Source organism: Oncorhynchus keta, unplaced genomic scaffold (assembly GCF_023373465.1).
Source record: "Oncorhynchus keta strain PuntledgeMale-10-30-2019 unplaced genomic scaffold, Oket_V2 Un_contig_2269_pilon_pilon, whole genome shotgun sequence".
Classification (NCBI taxonomy): domain Eukaryota; kingdom Metazoa; phylum Chordata; class Actinopteri; order Salmoniformes; family Salmonidae; genus Oncorhynchus; species Oncorhynchus keta.
In genome coordinates this window covers 83,305-102,107 of record NW_026283015.1, presented here as the reverse complement: position 1 = coordinate 102,107, position 18,803 = coordinate 83,305, and the positions used below count along the sequence as shown (strand labels likewise).

The 18,803-nt window shown below is 49.6% G+C and overlaps 1 protein-coding gene across 1 annotated transcript in view; it reads left to right on the top strand.

Moving 5' to 3' along the window:
- The window catches only part of LOC127921592 (CCR4-NOT transcription complex subunit 4-like), a 38,526-nt gene that overhangs the window by 14,516 nt on the left and 5,207 nt on the right, over nucleotides 1-18,803 (top strand). The window contains exons 8-9 of the mRNA XM_052505180.1: nucleotides 733-1,003; nucleotides 1,736-2,293. Coding sequence (XP_052361140.1) covers nucleotides 733-1,003; nucleotides 1,736-2,293 — 829 coding nt within the window. The remainder of the gene's footprint in view (nucleotides 1-732; nucleotides 1,004-1,735; nucleotides 2,294-18,803) is intronic.

Below are 18,803 nucleotides of genomic sequence, written 5' to 3'. Positions count from 1 at the left end.
TCTCCTCCCTCTCTCTCTCTCCCTCCCCTCTCTCCTCCCTCTCTCTCTCTCTCCCTCATCTCCCTCTCCTCTCTCTCTCCCTCATCTCCCTCTCTCTCTCTCCCCCTCTCTCCCTCTCCTCTCTCTCTCCCTCATCTCCCTCTCCTCTCTCTCCTCCCTCATCTCCCTCCCCTCTCTCGTCCCTCATCTCCCTCTCCTCTCTCTCTCTCTCTCTCTCTCCATCTCTCTCTCCTCCCTCCCTCTCTCTCGTCCCTCATCTCCCTCTCCTCTCTCTCGTCCCTCATCTCCCTCTCCTCTCTCTCCCCTCATCTCCCTCTCTCTCTCTCTCTCCTCTCTCTCTCTCCCCTCCTCTCTCCCCCTCTCTCTCTCCCCCTCTCTCTCCCTCCTCTCTCCCTCCCCCTCTCTCTCCTCCCTCTCCCTCCCTCTCTCTCTCCCTCCCTCCCTCTCCTCTCTCTCCTCCCTCCCTCTCCTCTCTCCCCCCCTCTCTCCTCTCTCTCTCCCTCTCTCTCCCTCCCTCTCTCTCTCCTCTCCCTCTCTCTCTCCCTCCTCCCCTCTCTCCCTCCTCCCTCTCTCCCTCCTCCCTCTCCTCCCTCTCCCCCTCTCTCTCCCTCCTCCCTCTCTCCTCCCTCCCTCCTCCTCCCTCCCTCCCTCTCCCTCCCTCTCTCCTCCCTCCCTCTCTCCTCCCTCCCTCTCTCCTCCCTCCCTCTCTCTCTCCCTCATCTCCCCCTCCAGCTCCCAGACAGTGACTCTCCGTCGCCCCCTCCTGTCCTCTCCGGCCCTCCTGGTTTCTCCAAAGCCAGCCAGGTGGTTCCCATCAGTGTGACTACCCGGTCTCCCTTTCAGGGGGCTGCCGCCGAGTCCCAGTCTCTGTTCTCTGACAATAGTAACTATCGCCATCCTAACCCCATCCCCAGCAGCCTCCGTGGGTTCCCCAGCACCTCCACACATAACAACCACGACACCTGGCCCACTGCACCCCAACCACACAGCCTCTTCACTTCAGGTACAGTGGGAACTCCATATAAATGACAAGTATATCTTTGTGTTATCTGCGTACGTTACAAATGGGAGATCTATACTCTTTTTGATCATGTAATCTAATTGATTTTACTGGGGGTTTGAGAGTCCAAATGTCTAGCCGTAGACGAGACGGCCTAGCTGGTGGCGAGGCGGCCTAGCTGGTGGCGAGGCGGCCTAGCTGGTGGCGAGGCGGCCTAGCTGGTGGCGAGGCGGCCTAGCTGGTGGCGAGGCGGCCTAGCTGGTGGCGAGGCGGCCTAGCTGGTGGCGAGGCGGCCTAGCTGGTGGCGAGGCGGCCTAGCTGGTGGCGAGGCGGCCTAGCTGGTGGCGAGGCGGCCTAGCTGGTGGCGAGGCGGCCTAGCTGGTGGCGAGGCGGCCTAGCTGGTGGCGAGGCGGCCTAGCTGGTGGCGAGGCGGCCTAGCTGGTGGCGAGGCGGCCTAGCTGGTGGCGAGGAGGCCTAGCTGGTGGCGAGGCGGCCTAGCTGGTGGCGAGGCGGCCTAGCTGGTGGCGAGGCGGCCTAGCTGGTGGCGAGGCGGCCTAGCTAGTGGCGAGGAGGCCTAGCTAGTGGCGAGGAGGCCTAGCTAGTGGCGAGGCGGCCTAGCTAGTGGCGAGGCGGCCTAGCTAGTGGCGAGGCGGCCTAGCCGGTGTATTAATTTTAGGCGTTTAAAAGCTTTTTCTGTTAAATTTGACATCACTGATATCTATCTCTCTCCTCCAGATTCCATCCCAGTATCGTCCTCAACAGACTGGCAGGCAGCCTTCGGCTTCGGCTCATCCAAACAACAGACGTCAGAAGATGACTTGGGATTCGATCCTTTCGACATCACCCGTAAAGCCCTGGAGGACCTGATAGAGAAGGAGCTCAGCGTTCAGGACAGCCTCCCGTCCCTCTCCATCTCCCCAGGTCCCTTCCCCCACCACCACCACTCCCTCCTCTCCTCCGTAGCTGCTCCTGGTCCCCCTGGAGAGCTGATACCCCGAAACCACTTCTTCTCTGGGCCCAACTCCGGGCTCTCTAGTAATCACTGCTTCTCCCAGATGCATCAACATCACCCTCAACAACGGGCCGTCTATAACTCCTTCAGCTTCCCCGGACAGCCGCCTTCATCATCGTCCTCGTCTTCATCACAGACCAGCCGCCACCCCTGGATGACGTCTGCCCCGAACCGAAATAACTTCACGACGCACTTCGGCGGCAACCGTACGTTGTCACAACACAGCAGCTTCCTGGACCTGATGCTGCCCCGTACAGGGCTGGGAGGCATCGCCACGACAGGTAATACATACCATAATAATGTATACAGAGCATTCAGAAAGTATTCAGACCCCTTGACATTTTCCACATTTTGTTACGTTACAGCCTTATTCTAAAATGGATTAAATAGATGTTTTTCCCTCATCAATCTACCTCACAATACCCGATAATGACATCACAATACCCCATAATGACATCACAATACCCCATAATGACATCACAATACCCCATAATGACATCACAATACCCCATAATGACATCACGACACCCCATAATGACATCACAATGAAATATCGTCAGTGAAGACTTCTGGATAATGTATTTAAATAGTCAGTGAGAAGGACTTGGGGATAATGTATGAAATATAGGCAGAAGGGTTTGGGGATAATGTATGGAATATAGTCAGATTGACTTGGTGATAATGTATGGAATATAGTCAGAGAAGGACTTGAGGATAATCTATTTAAATAGTCAGTGAGAAGGACTTGGGGATAATGTATTTAAATAGTCAGTTAGAATTACTTTGGGATAATGTATGAAATATAGTCAGTGAGAATGAATTGGGGATAATGTATGGAACGCTGCCAGTGGTAGTTATGACTGGGAACAGCTGTCCGTGTTTATAATGGAGACATGGAACGCTGCCAGTGGTAGTTATGACTGGGAACAGCTGTCCGTGTTTATAATGGAGACATGGAACGTTGCCAGTGGTAGTTATGACTGGGAACAGCTGTCCGTGTTTATAATGGAGACATGGAACGCTGCCAGTGGTAGTTATGACTGGGAACAGCTGTCCGTGTTTATAATGGAGACATGGAACGCTGCCAGTGGTAGTTATGACTGGGAACAGCTGTCCGTGTTTATAATGGAGACATGGAACGCTGCCAGTGGTAGTTATGACTGGGAACAGCTGTCCGTGTTTATAATGGAGACATGGAACGCTGCCAGTGGTAGTTATGACTGGGAACAGCTGTCCGTGTTTATAATGGAGACATGGAACGCTGCCAGTGGTAGTTATGACTGGGAACAGCTGTCCGTGTTTATAATGGAGACATGGAACGCTGCCAGTGGTAGTTATGACTGGGAACAGCTGTCCGTGTTTATAATGGAGACATGGAACGCTGCCAGTGGTAGTTATGACTGGGAACAGCTGTCCGTGTTTATAATGGAGACATGGAACGCTGCCAGTGGTAGTTATGACTGGGAACAGCTGTCCGTGTTTATAATGGAGACATGGAACGCTGCCAGTGGTAGTTATGACTGGGAACAGCTGTCCGTGTTTATAATGGAGACATGGAACGCTGCCAGTGGTAGTTATGACTGGGAACAGCTGTCCGTGTTTATAATGGAGACATGGAACGCTGCCAGTGGTAGTTATGACTGGGAACAGCTGTCCGTGTTTATAATGGAGACATGGAACGCTGCCAGTGGTAGTTATGACTGGGAACAGCTGTCCGTGTTTATAATGGAGACATGGAACGCTGCCAGTGGTAGTTATGACTGGGAACAGCTGTCCGTGTTTATAATGGAGACATGGAACGCTGCCAGTGGTAGTTATGACTGGGAACAGCTGTCCGTGTTTATAATGGAGACATGGAACGCTGCCAGTGGTAGTTATGACTGGGAACAGCTGTCCGTGTTTATAATGGAGACATGGAACGCTGCCAGTGGTAGTTATGACTGGGAACAGCTGTCCGTGTTTATAATGGAGACATGGAACGCTGCCAGTGGTAGTTATGACTGGGAACAGCTGTCCGTGTTTATAATGGAGACATGGAACGCTGCCAGTGGTAGTTATGACTGGGAACAGCTGTCCGTGTTTATAATGGAGACATGGAACGCTGCCAGTGGTAGTTATGACTGGGAACAGCTGTCCGTGTTTATAATGGAGACATGGAACGCTGCCAGTGGTAGTTATGACTGGGAACAGCTGTCCGTGTTTATAATGGAGACATGGAACGCTGCCAGTGGTAGTTATGACTGGGAACAGCTGTCCGTGTTTATAATGGAGACATGGAACGCTGCCAGTGGTAGTTATGACTGGGAACAGCTGTCCGTGTTTATAATGGAGACATGGAACGCTGCCAGTGGTAGTTATGACTGGGAACAGCTGTCCGTGTTTATAATGGAGACATGGAACGCTGCCAGTGGTAGTTATGACTGGGAACAGCTGTCCGTGTTTATAATGGAGACATGGAACGCTGCCAGTGGTAGTTATGACTGGGAACAGCTGTCCGTGTTTATAATGGAGACATGGAACGCTGCCAGTGGTAGTTATGACTGGGAACAGCTGTCCGTGTTTATAATGGAGACATGGAACGCTGCCAGTGGTAGTTATGACTGGGAACAGCTGTCCGTGTTTATAATGGAGACATGGAACGCTGCCAGTGGTAGTTATGACTGGGAACAGCTGCCAGTGGTAGTTATGACTGGGAACAGCTGTCCGTGTTTATAATGGAGACATGGAACGCTGCCAGTGGTAGTTATGACTGGGAACAGCTGTCCGTGTTTATAATGGAGACATGGAACGCTGCCAGTGGTAGTTATGACTGGGAACAGCTGTCCGTGTTTATAATGGAGACATGGAACGCTGCCAGTGGTAGTTATGACTGGGAACAGCTGTCCATAATGGAGACATGGTAGTGGTAGTGACTGGGAACAGCTGTCCGTGTTTATAATGGAGACATGGAACGCTGCCAGTGGTAGTTATGACTGGGAACAGCTGTCCGTGTTTATAATGGATGGAACGAGTTATGACTGGGAACAGCTGCCATAATGTGGTGCCAGTGACTGGGAACAGCTGCCAGTGGAACGCTGCCAGTAGTTATGACTGGGAACAGCTGTCCGTGTTTATAATGGGGACATGGAACGCTGCCAGTGGTAGTAATGACTGGGAACAGCTGTCCGTGTTTATAATGGAGACATGGAACGCTGCCAGTGGTAGTTATGACTGGGAACAGCTGCCAGTGGTAGTTATGACTGGGAACAGCTGCCAGTGGTAGTTATGACTGGGAACAGCTGCCAGTGGTAGTTATGACTGGGAACAGCTGCCAGTGGTAGTTATGACTGGGAACAGCTGTCAGTGGTAGTTATGACTGGGAAAAGCCCAACCCTGCAGCTCTCTTTTTTTGTGTGTGTTTTTTTTTTTGTCCACAAACAATCCCATGAAGTCATTGAATTGCATTGCATTGTGGGTAAGGAATAGGGTAAACATGAGCGAGAGAACCACTGGGTGGCAGCACATGATTACCCGAGTGTAGTGTCGTGGCTGGAATGATCATCAGAACAGACTCACCCAGTCAGCCAACAGTATAGAAGATGTCATAGGATGTTAATTCCAGGGTCATATGTACAGATTTTGCATCACTGTTTGGCTTCATAGCTTTGAAATAATGTAGAATAATAATTATATAATTATAATAACAATAATAATAATAATATATAGCAAATTTATCAAAGAATCTAAATGCCTATGGTTAGGTAGTTGAGCTCCTACATGAATTGTAAAAATGGTTTGCAGTCAATCTTTCTCTCTGACTGACCGACATCGTAATCCTCCCAGGACGAGTCAGATGTGTCTGACCAGTATAGGAATCAGACCATGGCCTCTGACCTGAACAACCTCTTCCCTGTGTGAAGAACGGAAACACACATGTTTATCAGAGCCACCTCCACTCTCGCTCCTCATCTCTTCCCTGTGTGAAGAACAGAAACAAACACGTTTATCAGAGCCACCTCCACTCTCGCTCCTCATCTCTTCCCTGTGTGAAGAACAGAAACAAACACGTTTATCAGAGCCACCTCCACTCTCGCTCCTCATCTCTTCCCTGTGTGAAGAACAGAAACAAACACGTTTATCAGAGCCACCTCCACTCTCGCTCCTCATCTCTTCCCTGTGTGAAGGACAGAAAGAAACACGTTTATCAGAGCCACCTCCACTCTCGCTCCTCATCTCTTCCCTGTGTGAAGAACAGAAAGAAACACGTTTATCAGAGCCACCTCCACTCTCGCTCCTCATCTCTTCCCTGTGTGAAGGACAGAAACAAACACGTTTATCAGAGCCACCTCCACTCTCGCTCCTCATCTCTTCCTGTGTGAAGGACAGAAAGAAACACGTTTATCAGAGCCACCTCCACTCTCGCTCCTCATCTCTTCCTGTGTGAAGAACAGAAAGAAACACGTTTATCAGAGCCACCTCCACTCTCGCTCCTCATTCGTCCATCAGCTCTTTGTTTGTCTGTTGCTGAACCACTGTCATTGGTCAGTTCAACACCCCCCTGAACTTAGCCTAGGGGCTGTATCTCAAATAGCACTTGTTCCCTATATAGTGTAGAACAACTTGTGACCAGGCCGTTTGGGGTCAGCCCTGGTTCTGGGTCATTCATCCTGTGAGGCTGACAAGTGAGTGTCGGGCTCCTCTTCCCTTCTCCACTCTCCTCTCCCCTTCTCCTCTCCCCTTCTCCTCTCCCCTTCTCCTCTCCCCTTCTCCACTCTCCTCCCTTCCGATCTTCTCCTCTTCCCTCGGCTCTCCTCCGCTCCTCTCCCCTTCTCCGCTCCTCTCCCCTTCTCCTCTCCCCTTCTCCTCTCCCCTCCTCTCCCCTTCTCCTCTCCCCTTCTCCTCTCCCCTTCTCCTCTCCCCTTCTCCTCTCCCCTTCTCCTCCCCCTCTCCTCTCCCCTTCTCCTCTCCCCTTCTCTACTCTCCTCCCTTCCGATCTTCTCCTCTTCCCTCGGCTCTCCCCTTCTCCTCTCCCCTTCTCCTCTCCCCTTCTCTACTCTCCTCCCTTCCGATCTTCTCCTCTTCCCTCGGCTCTCCTCCGCTCCTCTCCCCTTCTCCTCTCCCCTTCTCTCCTCTCCTCCGCTCCTCTCCCCTTCTCCTCTCCCCTTCTCCTCTCCTCCCCTCCTCTCCCCTCTCCTCCCCCTTCTCCTCTCCCCTTCTCCTCTCCCCTTCTCCACTCTCCTCCCTTCCGATCTCCTCCTCCCCTTCTCCTCTCCCCTTCTCTACTCTCCTCCCTTCCGATCTTCTCCTCTTCCCTCTTCTCTCCTCCGCTCCTCTCCTCTCCTCCGCTCCTCTCCCCTTCTCCTCTCCCCTTCTCTCCTCCTCCTCTCCCCTTCTCCTCTCCCCTTCTCCTCTCCCCTTCTCCTCTCCCCTTCTCCACTCTCCCCTTCTCCTCTCCCCTTCTCCTCTCCCCTTCTACTCTCCTCCCTTCCCCTTCTCCTCTTCCCTCTCTCTCCCCTTCTGATCCCCTCTCTCCTCTCCCCTCTCCCTCTCTCTCTCCCCTTCCGATCTTCTCCTCTTCCTCCTCTCCTTCCGCTCCTCTCCCCTTCTCCTCTCCCCTTCTCTCCTCTCCTCCGCTCTCTCCCCTTCTCCTCTCTCCCCTTCTCCTCCTCCTGATCCTCTCCCCTTCTCCTCTCCCCTTCTCTCTCCCCTTCTCCACTCTCCTCTCCTTCCGATCTCTCTCCTCCCCTTCTCCTCTCCCTTCTCCACTCTCCTCCCTTCCGATCTTCTCTTCCCTCTGCTCTCCTCCGCTCCTCTCCCCTTCTCCACTCCCCTTCTCCTCTCTCCACTCTCCTCCCTTCTGATCTCCTCCTCCCCTTCTCCTCTTCCCTCCACTCTCCTCCCTTCTGATCTCCTCCTCCCCTTCTCCTCTTCCCTCCACTCTCCTCCCTTCCGATCTTCTCCTCTTCCCTCTGCTCTCCTCCGCTCCTCTCCCCTTCTCCTCATCTCCCCTTCCGATCTCCTCCTCTCCTCTCCCCTTCTCCTCTCCTCCCTTCCGATCTTCTCCTCTCCCCTTCTCCTCTTCCCTCTGCTCTCCTCCCCTTCCGATCTCCTCCTCCTACTCTCCCCTCCTTTCCTCTCCTCCCAAATACGTCAGTCAGGGAGACTGAGGCCAAGCCCCCTCCCTCTCCTTCCCTGACTTCTCTCGCCCTCCACTGATGGAGAGATGGGAGACTAGATTGAGGTCTAAATCTAAAAGTGTGTTTTTGGTCAGGACACGACACACCGACTCAAACACCCAGAGTGTATCCCATATAGCACACTATTCCCTACACCGACGCAGAAACACCCAGAGTGTATCCCATATAGCACACTATTCCCTACACCGACGCAGAAACACCCAGACTGTATACAATATAGCACACTATTCCCTACACAGACTCAGAATCACCCAGAGTGTATCCCATATAGCACACTATTCCCTACACCGACTCAGAAACACCCAGAGTGTATCCCATATAGCACACTATTCCCTACACCGACTCAGAAACACCCAGAGTGTATCCCATATAGCACACTATTCCCTACACCGACTCAGAAACACCCAGAGTGTATCCCATATAGCACACTATTCCCTACACCGACTCAGAAACACCCAGAGTGTATCCCATATAGCACACTATTCCCTACACCGACTCAGAAACACCCAGAGTGTATCCCATATAGCACACTATTCCCTACACCGACTCAGAAACACCCAGAGTGTATCCCATATAGCACACTATTCCCTACACCGACTCAAACACCCAGAGTGTATCCCATATAGCACACTATTCCCTACACCGACTCAGAAACACCCAGAGTGTATCCCATATAGCACACTATTCCCTACACCGACTCAGAAACACCCAGAGTGTATCCCATATAGCACACTATTCCCTACACCGACTCAGAAACACCCAGAGTGTGTCCCATATAGCACACTATTCCCTACACCGACTCAGAAACACCTAGAGGGCAGTGTGGAGTGCGTTTGAGATTGCATCATCTGTGAGTCTGTTGGGACGGTATGCAAATTAGAGTGGGTCTAGGGTATCCGGGAGGATGCTTGAGTTGTGAGCCATGACCAGCCTTTCTAAGCTCTTCACGGTCTACTGACGTGAGTGCTACGGGTCGGTAATCATTTAGGCAGGTTATCTTCACTTCTTTGGGCACAGGTACTATGGTGGTCTGCTTGAAACATGTAGGTATTACGGACTCTGTCAGGGAGAGGTTGAAATTGTCAGTGAAGACACATGCCAGTTGTCCATGCATGCTTTGAGTACATGTCCTGGTAATCCATCTGGCCCTGTGGCTTTGTGAACGTTGACCTGTTTAAAGGTCTTGCTCACATCGGCTACCGAGAGCGTTACCACACAGTCGTCTAGAACAGCTGGTGCTGTTATGCATGCTTCAGTGTTGCTTGCCTCGAACCGAGTATAAAAGGCATTTCGTTCGTCTGGTAGGCTCGCGTCACTGGGCAGCTCGCGGCTGGGTTACCCTTTTGTTGTCCGTAATAGTTTTGAAGCCCTGCCACATCCGCCAAGCATCAGAGCCGGTGTAGTGGGATTCAATCTTAATCCTGTATTGACTCTTTGCCTGTTTGATGGTTCGTCTGAGGGCATAGCGGCATTTCTGAAAAGCGTCCGGATTAGTGTCCCACTCCTTGAAAGCGGCAGCTCCTAGCCTTTAGCTCAGTGCGAATGTTGTCTGTAATCCATGGCTTCTGGTTGGGATATGTACGGTACAGTCACTGTGGGGATGACGTTGTTGATGGACTTATTGGCCTAGCTGATCAGAATCAGTTTACCCCCCACACACAAAAGGGGTTTATTAAAGACAGAAATACTCCTCACTTTCATCAGCTGTCCTGGTGTCTCTGACAGTTCCGATGTGGCCGAACCCAGATGGGCTGCCGGTTGTGAGGCCGGTTGGACGTACTGCCAAATTCTCCAAAACAACGTTGGAGTTGGCTTATGATAAAGAAATTAACATTCAATTCTCTGGCAACAGCTCTGGTGGACTTTCCTATAGTCAGCATGCCAATTCCACGCTCCCTCAACTTGAGACCTCTGTGGCATTGTGTTGTGACAAAACTGCATATTTTTGTGGCCTTTTATTGTCCCCCAGCATAAGGTGCTCCTGTGTAATGATCATGCTTTATTTCTATGATCATGTTTTGGCGATGAAAAAGGTAAGACATGCTTTGTCTTTGAATATACCACACTGAGATGAATATATACCACATCCAGACACTGAGATGAATATACCACACTGAGATGAATATACCACATCCAGACACTGAGATGAATATACCACATCCAGACACTGAGATGAATATACCACATCCAGACACTGAGATGAATATACCACACTGAGATGAATATACCACATCCAGACACTGAGGTGAATATACCACATCCAGACACTGAGATGAATATACCACACTGAGATGAATATACCACATCCAGACACTGAGATGAATATACCACATCCAGACACTGAGATGAATATACCACACTGAGATGAATATACCACATCCAGACACTGAGATGAATATACCACATCCAGACACTGAGATGAATATACCACATCCAGACACTGAGATGAATATACCACACTGAGATGAATATACCACATCCAGACACTGAGATGAATATACCACACTGAGATGAATATACCACATCCAGACACTGAGATGAATATACCACACTGAGATGAATATACCACATCCAGACACTGAGATGAATATACCACATCCAGACACTGAGATGAATATACCACATCCAGACACTGAGATGAATATACCACATCCAGACACTGAGATGAATATACCACATCCAGACACTGAGATGAATATACCACATCCAGACACTGAGATGAATATACCACATCCAGACACTGAGATGAATATACCACATCCAGACACTGAGATGAATATACCACATCCAGACACTGAGATGAATATACCACACCAGACACTGAGGTGAATATACCACATCCAGACACTGAGATGAATATACCACACTGAGAGAATATACACATCCAGAGATGAATATACCACATCCAGACACTGAGATGAATATACCACATCCAGACACTGAGGTGAATATACCACATCCAGACACTGAGGTGAATATACCACATCCAGACACTGAGATGAATATACCACATCCAGACACTGAGGTGAATATACCACATCCAGACACTGAGATGAATATACCACATCCAGACACTGAGATGAATATACCACATCCAGACACTGAGGTGAATATACCACACTGAGATGAATATACCACATCCAGACACTGAGATGAATATACCACACTGAGATGAATATACCACATCCAGACACTGAGGTGAATATATCACATCCAGACACTGAGGTGAATATACCACATCCAGACACTGAGATGAATATACCACATCCAGACACTGAGATGAATATACCACATCCAGACACTGAGGTGAATATACCACATCCAGACACTGAGATGAATATACCACATCCAGACACTGAGATGAATATACCACATCCAGACACTGAGATGAATATACCACACTGAGATGAATATACCACATCCAGACACTGAGATGAATATACCACATCCAGACACTGAGATGAATATACCACATCCAGACACTGAGATGAATATACCACATCCAGACACTGAGATGAATATACCACATCCAGACACTGAGATGAATATACCACATCCAGACACTGAGATGAATATACCACATCCAGACACTGAGATGAATATACCACATCCAGACACTGAGATGAATATACCACATCCAGACACTGAGATGAATATACCACATCCAGACACTGAGATGAATATACCACATCCAGACACTGAGATGAATATACCACATCCAGACACTGAGATGAATATACCACATCCAGACACTGAGATGAATATACCACATCCAGACACTGAGATGAATATACCACATCCAGACACTGAGATGAATATACCACATCCAGACACTGAGATGAATATACCACATCCAGACACTGAGATGAATATACCACATCCAGACACTGAGATGAATATACCACATCCAGACACTGAGATGAATATACCACATCCAGACACTGAGATGAATATACCACATCCAGACACTGAGATGAATATACCACATCCAGACACTGAGATGAATATACCACATCCAGACACTGAGATGAATATACCACATCCAGACACTGAGATGAATATACCACATCCAGACACTGAGATGAATATACCACATCCAGACACTGAGATGAATATACCACATCCAGACACTGAGATGAATATACCACATCCAGACACTGAGATGAATATACCACATCCAGACACTGAGATGAATATACCACACTGAGATGAATATACCACATCCAGACACTGAGGTGAATATACCACATCCAGACACTGAGATGAATATACCACACTGAGATGAATATACCACATCCAGACACTGAGATTAATATACCACATCCAGACACTGAGATTAATATACCACATCCAGACACTGAGGTGAATATACCACACTGAGATGAATATACCACATCCAGACACTGAGATGAATATACCACACTGAGGTGAATATACCACATCCAGACACTGAGGTGAATATACCACATCCAGACACTGAGATGAATATACCACACTGAGATGAATATACCACATCAGACACTGAGATGAATATACCAGACACTGAGATGAATATACCACATCCAGACACTGAGATGAATATACCACATCCAGACACTGAGATGAATATACCACATGGCCAGAGATGAATATACCACATCCAGACACTGAGATGAATATACCACATCCAGACACTGAGATGAATATACCACATCCAGACACTGAGATGAATATACCACATCCAGACACTGAGATGAATATACCACATCCAGACACTGAGATGAATATACCACATCCAGACACTGAGATGAATATACCACATGGCCTGTCTGGTTCACCCTGAGATGAATATACCTGTCTGACACTGAGATGAATATACCACATCCAGACACTGAGATGAATATAGATGGCCTGTCTGATTCTCTGAATATCCCTGAGATGAATATACCCACTGAGATGGCCTACCACATCCAGACACTGAGATGAATATACCACATCCAGACACTGAGATGAATATACCACACTGAGATGAATATACCACATCCAGACACTGAGATGAATATTCCACACTGAGATGAATATACCACACTGAGATGAATGTACCACATCCAGACACTGAGATGAATCTAGATCATTGTGCACTGCAGACAACTGTACAGCCCATCCTCCATCCCTCCAACAGTCTCCATTTTGAAAGCAGGTGCTTTTAAACTGACAGCCTCTCGTTGTTGTGTGCGGTGTTGTATGTTGCGTGTGCTCTGACTATCAAATCATAGTTCACAGCGAGCCACTGAGCTTTTTGGCAGACATTACTACCCTCCCTCCCAACTCCCCAAAGCCCCCAGCCCATCTTACAACAGCATTATGATTCAGTTAGATGAATGTTTCTAAGGGTCAGTTCTCTCTCTCTCTCCTCTGTGTTGTGTTTGCTGCAGACAGAGAGTTCAATGACACCTTCTTGGTGTTCTTCTCTAGGATGATGTCTGCCTAGTTTCGCTCTGAGGTGTTCCCTGAGATGGCCTGTCTGGTTCTCTGGTTCCCTGAGATGGCCTGTCTGGTTCTCTGGTTCCCTGAGATGGCCTGTCTGGTTCTCTGGTTCCCTGAGATGGCCTGTCTGGTTCTCTGGTTCCCTGAGATGGCCTGTCTGGTTCTCTGGTTCCCTGAGATGGCCTGTCTGGTTCCCTGGTTCCCTGAGATGGCCTGTCTGGTTCCCTGAGATGGCCTGGGTTCCCTCTGGTTCCCTGAGATGGCCTGTCTGGTTCTGGTTCCCTGAGATGGCCTGTCTGGTTCTCTGGTTCCTGAGATGGCCTGTCTGGTTCTCTGGTTCCCTGAGATGGCCTGTCTGGTTCTCTGGTTCCCTGAGATGGCCTGTCTGGTTCTCTGGTTCCCTGAGATGGCCTGTCTGGTTCTCTGGTTCCCTGAGATGGCCTGTCTGGTTCTCTGGTTCCCTGAGATGGCCTGTCTGGTTCTCTGGTTCCCTGAGATGGCCTGTCTGGTTCTCTGGTTCCCTGAGATGGCCTGTCTGGTTCTCTGGTTCCCTGAGATGGCCTGTCTGGTTCCCTGAGATGGCCTGTCTGGTTCTCTGGTTCCCTGAGATGGCCTGTCTGGTTCTCTGGTTCCCTGAGATGGCCTGTCTGGTTCTGGTTCTCTGGTTCCCTGAGATGGCCTGTCTGGTTCTCTGGTTCCCTGAGATGGCCTGTCTGGTTCTCTGGTTCCCTGAGATGGCCTGTCTGGTTCTCTGGTTCCCTGAGATGGCCTGTCTGGTTCTCTGGTTCCCTGAGATGGCCTCTCTGGTTCTCTGAGATGGCCTGTCTGGTTCTCTGGTTCCCTGAGATGGCCTGTCTGGTTCTCTGGTTCCCTGAGATGGCCTGTCTGGTTCTCTGGTTCCCTGAGATGGCCTGTCTGGTTCCCTGAGATGGCCTGTCTGGCTCTCTGGTTCCCTGAGATGGCCTGTCTGGTTCCCTGAGATGGCCTGTCTGGTTCCCTGAGATGGCCTGTCTGGTTCTCTCTGGTTCCCTGTTCCCTGAGATGGCCTGTCTGGTTCTCTGGTTCCCTGAGATGGCCTGTCTGGTTCTCTGGTTCTCTGAGATGGCCTGTCTGGTTCTCTGGTTCTCTGAGATGGCCTGTCTGGTTCTCTGGTTCCCTGAGATGGCCTGTCTGGTTCTCTGGTTCTCTGAGATGGCCTGTCTGGTTCTCTGGTTCCCTGAGATGGCCTGTCTGGTTCTCTGGTTCCCTGAGATGGCCTGTCTGGTTCCTGGTTCCTGAGATGGCCTGTCTGGTTCCCTGAGATGGCCTGTCTGGTTCCTGGTTCCCTGAGATGGCCTGTCTGGTTCCCTGAGATGGCCTGTCTGGTTCCCTGAGATGGCCTGTCTGGTTCCCTGAGATGGCCTGTCTGGTTCCCAGAGATGGCCCGTCTGGATGAGGATAAAGCCTCATTAACTTTTGTGAAATATGTCCAACAACGTCTCCTCCCTCCTCACCCCTGTCTCCTGTCTCCTCCTTCCTCTCTCCTCTCTCTAATGTTGTGCAGTATAGATATGGAGGAGATTTCTTAGTGTGTTTTGTCTTTTTGATAAGTAGAGTTATTTCATTGGATTCACATTTTGGTAAACAATTTAGTAACCATTCTCAGACCAGAGAATCTTGTTTCTCATGGTCAAGAGTTCTTTAGGTGCCTTTTGGCAAAGTCTAAGTGGGCAGTCATGTGCTTTTTACTGAGGAGTGGCTTCCGTCTGGCCACTCTACCATAAAGGCCTGATTGGTGAAGTGCTGCAGAGGTGGTTGTCTTTCCGGAAGTTTCTCCGATCTCCACAGAGGAACTCTGGAGCTCTGTCAGAGTGACCATCGGGTTCTTGGTCACCTCCCTGGCCCAAGGCCCTTCTCCCCTGATTGCTCAGTTTGGCCGGTCAATTGAATTTATCCACAGGTGGACTCCAATCAAGTTGAAAAACATCTCAAGGATGATCAATGGAAACAGGATGCACCTGAACTCATTGTCAAGTCTCATAGCAAAGGGTCTGAATCCTTATATAAATAAGTGTTTTTTTATTTGATTAATTTGAAAGAAAAAAAAAGAATAAATCCTGTTCGCTTTGTCACTATGGGGTGTCGTGATGTCATTATGGGGTGTCGTGATGTCATTATGGGGTGTCGTGATGTCATTATGGGGTGTCGTGATGTCATTATGGGGTGTCGTGATGTCATTATGGGGTGTCGTGATGTCATTATGGGGTGTCGTGATGTCATTATGGGGTGTCGTGATGTCGCTATGGGGTGTCGTGATGTCATTATGGGGTGGCGTGATGGGGGTGTCGTGATGCTGCTATGGGGTGTCGTGATGTCATTATGGGGTGTCGTGATGTCATTATGGGGTGTCGTGATGTCGCTATGGGGTGTCCATTATGGGGTGTCGTGATGTCATTATGGGGTGTCGTGATGTCATTATGGGGTGTCGTGGTGTCGTGATGCCATTATGGGGTGTCGTGATGGGGGGTGTCGTGATGTCATTATGGGGTGTCGTGATGGGGGTGTCGTGATGTCATTATGGGGTGTCGTGATGTCATTATGGGGTGTCGTGATGTCATTATGGGGTGTCGTGATGTCCATTATGGGGTGTCGTGATGTCATTATGGGGTGTGTGTCATTATGGGGTGTCGATGTCATTATGGGGTGTCGTGATGTCATTATGGGGTGTCGTGATGTCATTATGGGGTGTCGTGATGTCATTATGGGGTGTCGTGATGTCATTATGGGGTGTCGTGATGTCATTATGGGGTGTCGTGATGTCATTATGGGGTGTCGTGATGTCATTATGGGGTGTCGTGATGCCATTATGGGGTGTCGTGATGCCATTATGGGGTGTCGTGATGTCATTATGGGGTGTCGTGATGTCATTATGGGGTGTCGTGATGTCATTATGGGGTGTCGTGATGTCATTATGGGGTGTCGTGATGTCATTATGGGGTGTCGTGATGTCATTATGGGGTGTCGTGATGTCATTATGGGGTGTCGTGATGTCATTATGGGGTGTCGTGATGTCATTATGGGGTGTCGTGATGTCATTATGGGGTGTCGTGATGTCATTATGGGGTGTCGTGATGTCATTATGGGGTGTCGTGATGTCATTACGGGGTGTCGTGATGTCATTATGGGGTGTCGTGATGTCATTATGGGGTGTCGTGATGTCATTATGGGGTGTCGTGATGTCATTACGGGGTGTCGTGATGTCATTATGGGGTGTCGTGATGTCATTATGGGGTGTCGTGATGTCATTATGGGGTGTCGTGATGTCATTATGGGGTGTCGTGATGTCATTATGGGGTGTCGTGATGTCATTATGGGGTGTCGTGTGTAGATTGATGAGATTTAAAAAAAAAATGTAATCCATTTTAGAATAAGGCTGTAACGTAACAAAATGTGTGAAAAGGTCAAGGGGTCTGAATACTTCCTGAATGCCCTGTATGGCGTGTTTTGGGCAGGGCAGAGATAGTCAAGCCAGGGCTTGCTTGGCAGATGTAGGCCCAGGATTTGGGTTTTGTCAGAAACAACCACTAGTCTACATGTAATCTGGGATTAAATGTATTCGGACACGTAATCCCAGTATATTGCTGTGTCATAATATGTATGTATCCATAATATGTATTATGGAGAGACTGTGAGAGACTGTGAGAGACTGTGGGAGACTGACTGTGGGAGACTGACTGTGGGAGACTGACTGTGAGAGACTGTGGGAGACTGACTGTGGGAGACTGACTGTGGGAGACTGACTGTGAGAGACTGACTGTGGGAGACTGACTGTGGAGACTGACTGTGGGAGACTGACTGTGGGAGACTGTCAGAGACTGTGTGAGGCTGTGGGTTTTGTCAGACTGACTGTGGGAGACTGTGGGAGACTGACTGTGTCATAGACTGTGGGAGACTGACTGTGAGAGACTGTGGGAGACTGACTGAGAGACTGTGAGAGACTGTGGGAGACTGACTGTGGGAGACTGACTGTGGGAGACTGACTGTGGGAGACTGACTGTGAGAGACTGTGGGAGACTGACTGTGGGAGACTGACTGTGGGAGACTGACTGTGGGAGACTGACTGTGGGAGACTGTGAGAGGCTGTGGGAGACTGACTGTGGAGACTGTGGGAGACTGACTGTGAGAGACTGTGGGAGACTGACTGTGAGAGACTGTGAGAGACTGTGAGAGACTGTGGGAGACTGACTGTGAGAGACTGTGAGAGACTGTGGGAGACTGACTGTGAGAGACTGTGGGAGACTGACTGTGAGAGACTGTGGGAGACTGACTGTGAGAGACTGTGGGAGACTGACTGTGAGAGACTGTGAGAGACTGTGAGAGACTGTGGGAGACTGACTGTGAGAGACTGTGAGAGACTGTGGGAGACTGACTGTGAGAGACTGTGGGAGACTGACTGTGAGAGACTGTGAGAGACTGTGAGAGACTGACTGTGTGAGACTGTGGGAGACTGACTGTGAGAGACTGTGGGAGACTGACTGTGAGAGACTGTGAGAGACTGTGAGAGACTGACTGTGAGAGACTGTGAGAGACTGTGGGAGACTGACTGTGAGAGACTGTGGGAGACTGACTGTGAGAGACTGTGGGAGACTGTGAGAGACTGTGGGAGACTGAATGGAAAAGAAAGGAAATATTCCATTTTACATCTGTTGTTAATTTCTATGTAGAGTTCAGAGTCAGAACAAACGATAGAACACAAAGATAATTTCCTTATGGCATTACGTTATGCTGTACATCCAGCTGGACTCCCTGTCTGCTCCTTATGCTATACATCCAGCTGGACTCCCTGTCTGCTCCCTATGCTATACATCCAGCTGGACTCCCTGTCTGCTCCCTATGCTATACATCCAGCTGGACTCCCTGTCTGCTCCTTATGCTGTACATCCAGCTGGACTCCCTGTCTGCTCCTTATGCTATACATCCAGCTGAACTCCCTGTCTGCTCCTTATGCTATACATCCAGCTGGACTCCCTGTCTGTTCCTTATGCTATACATCCAGCTGGACTCCCTGTCTGCTCCTTATGCTATACATCCAGCTGGACTCCCTGTCTGCTCCTTATGCTATACATCCAGCTGGACTCCCTGCCTGTTCCTTATGCTATACATCCAGCTG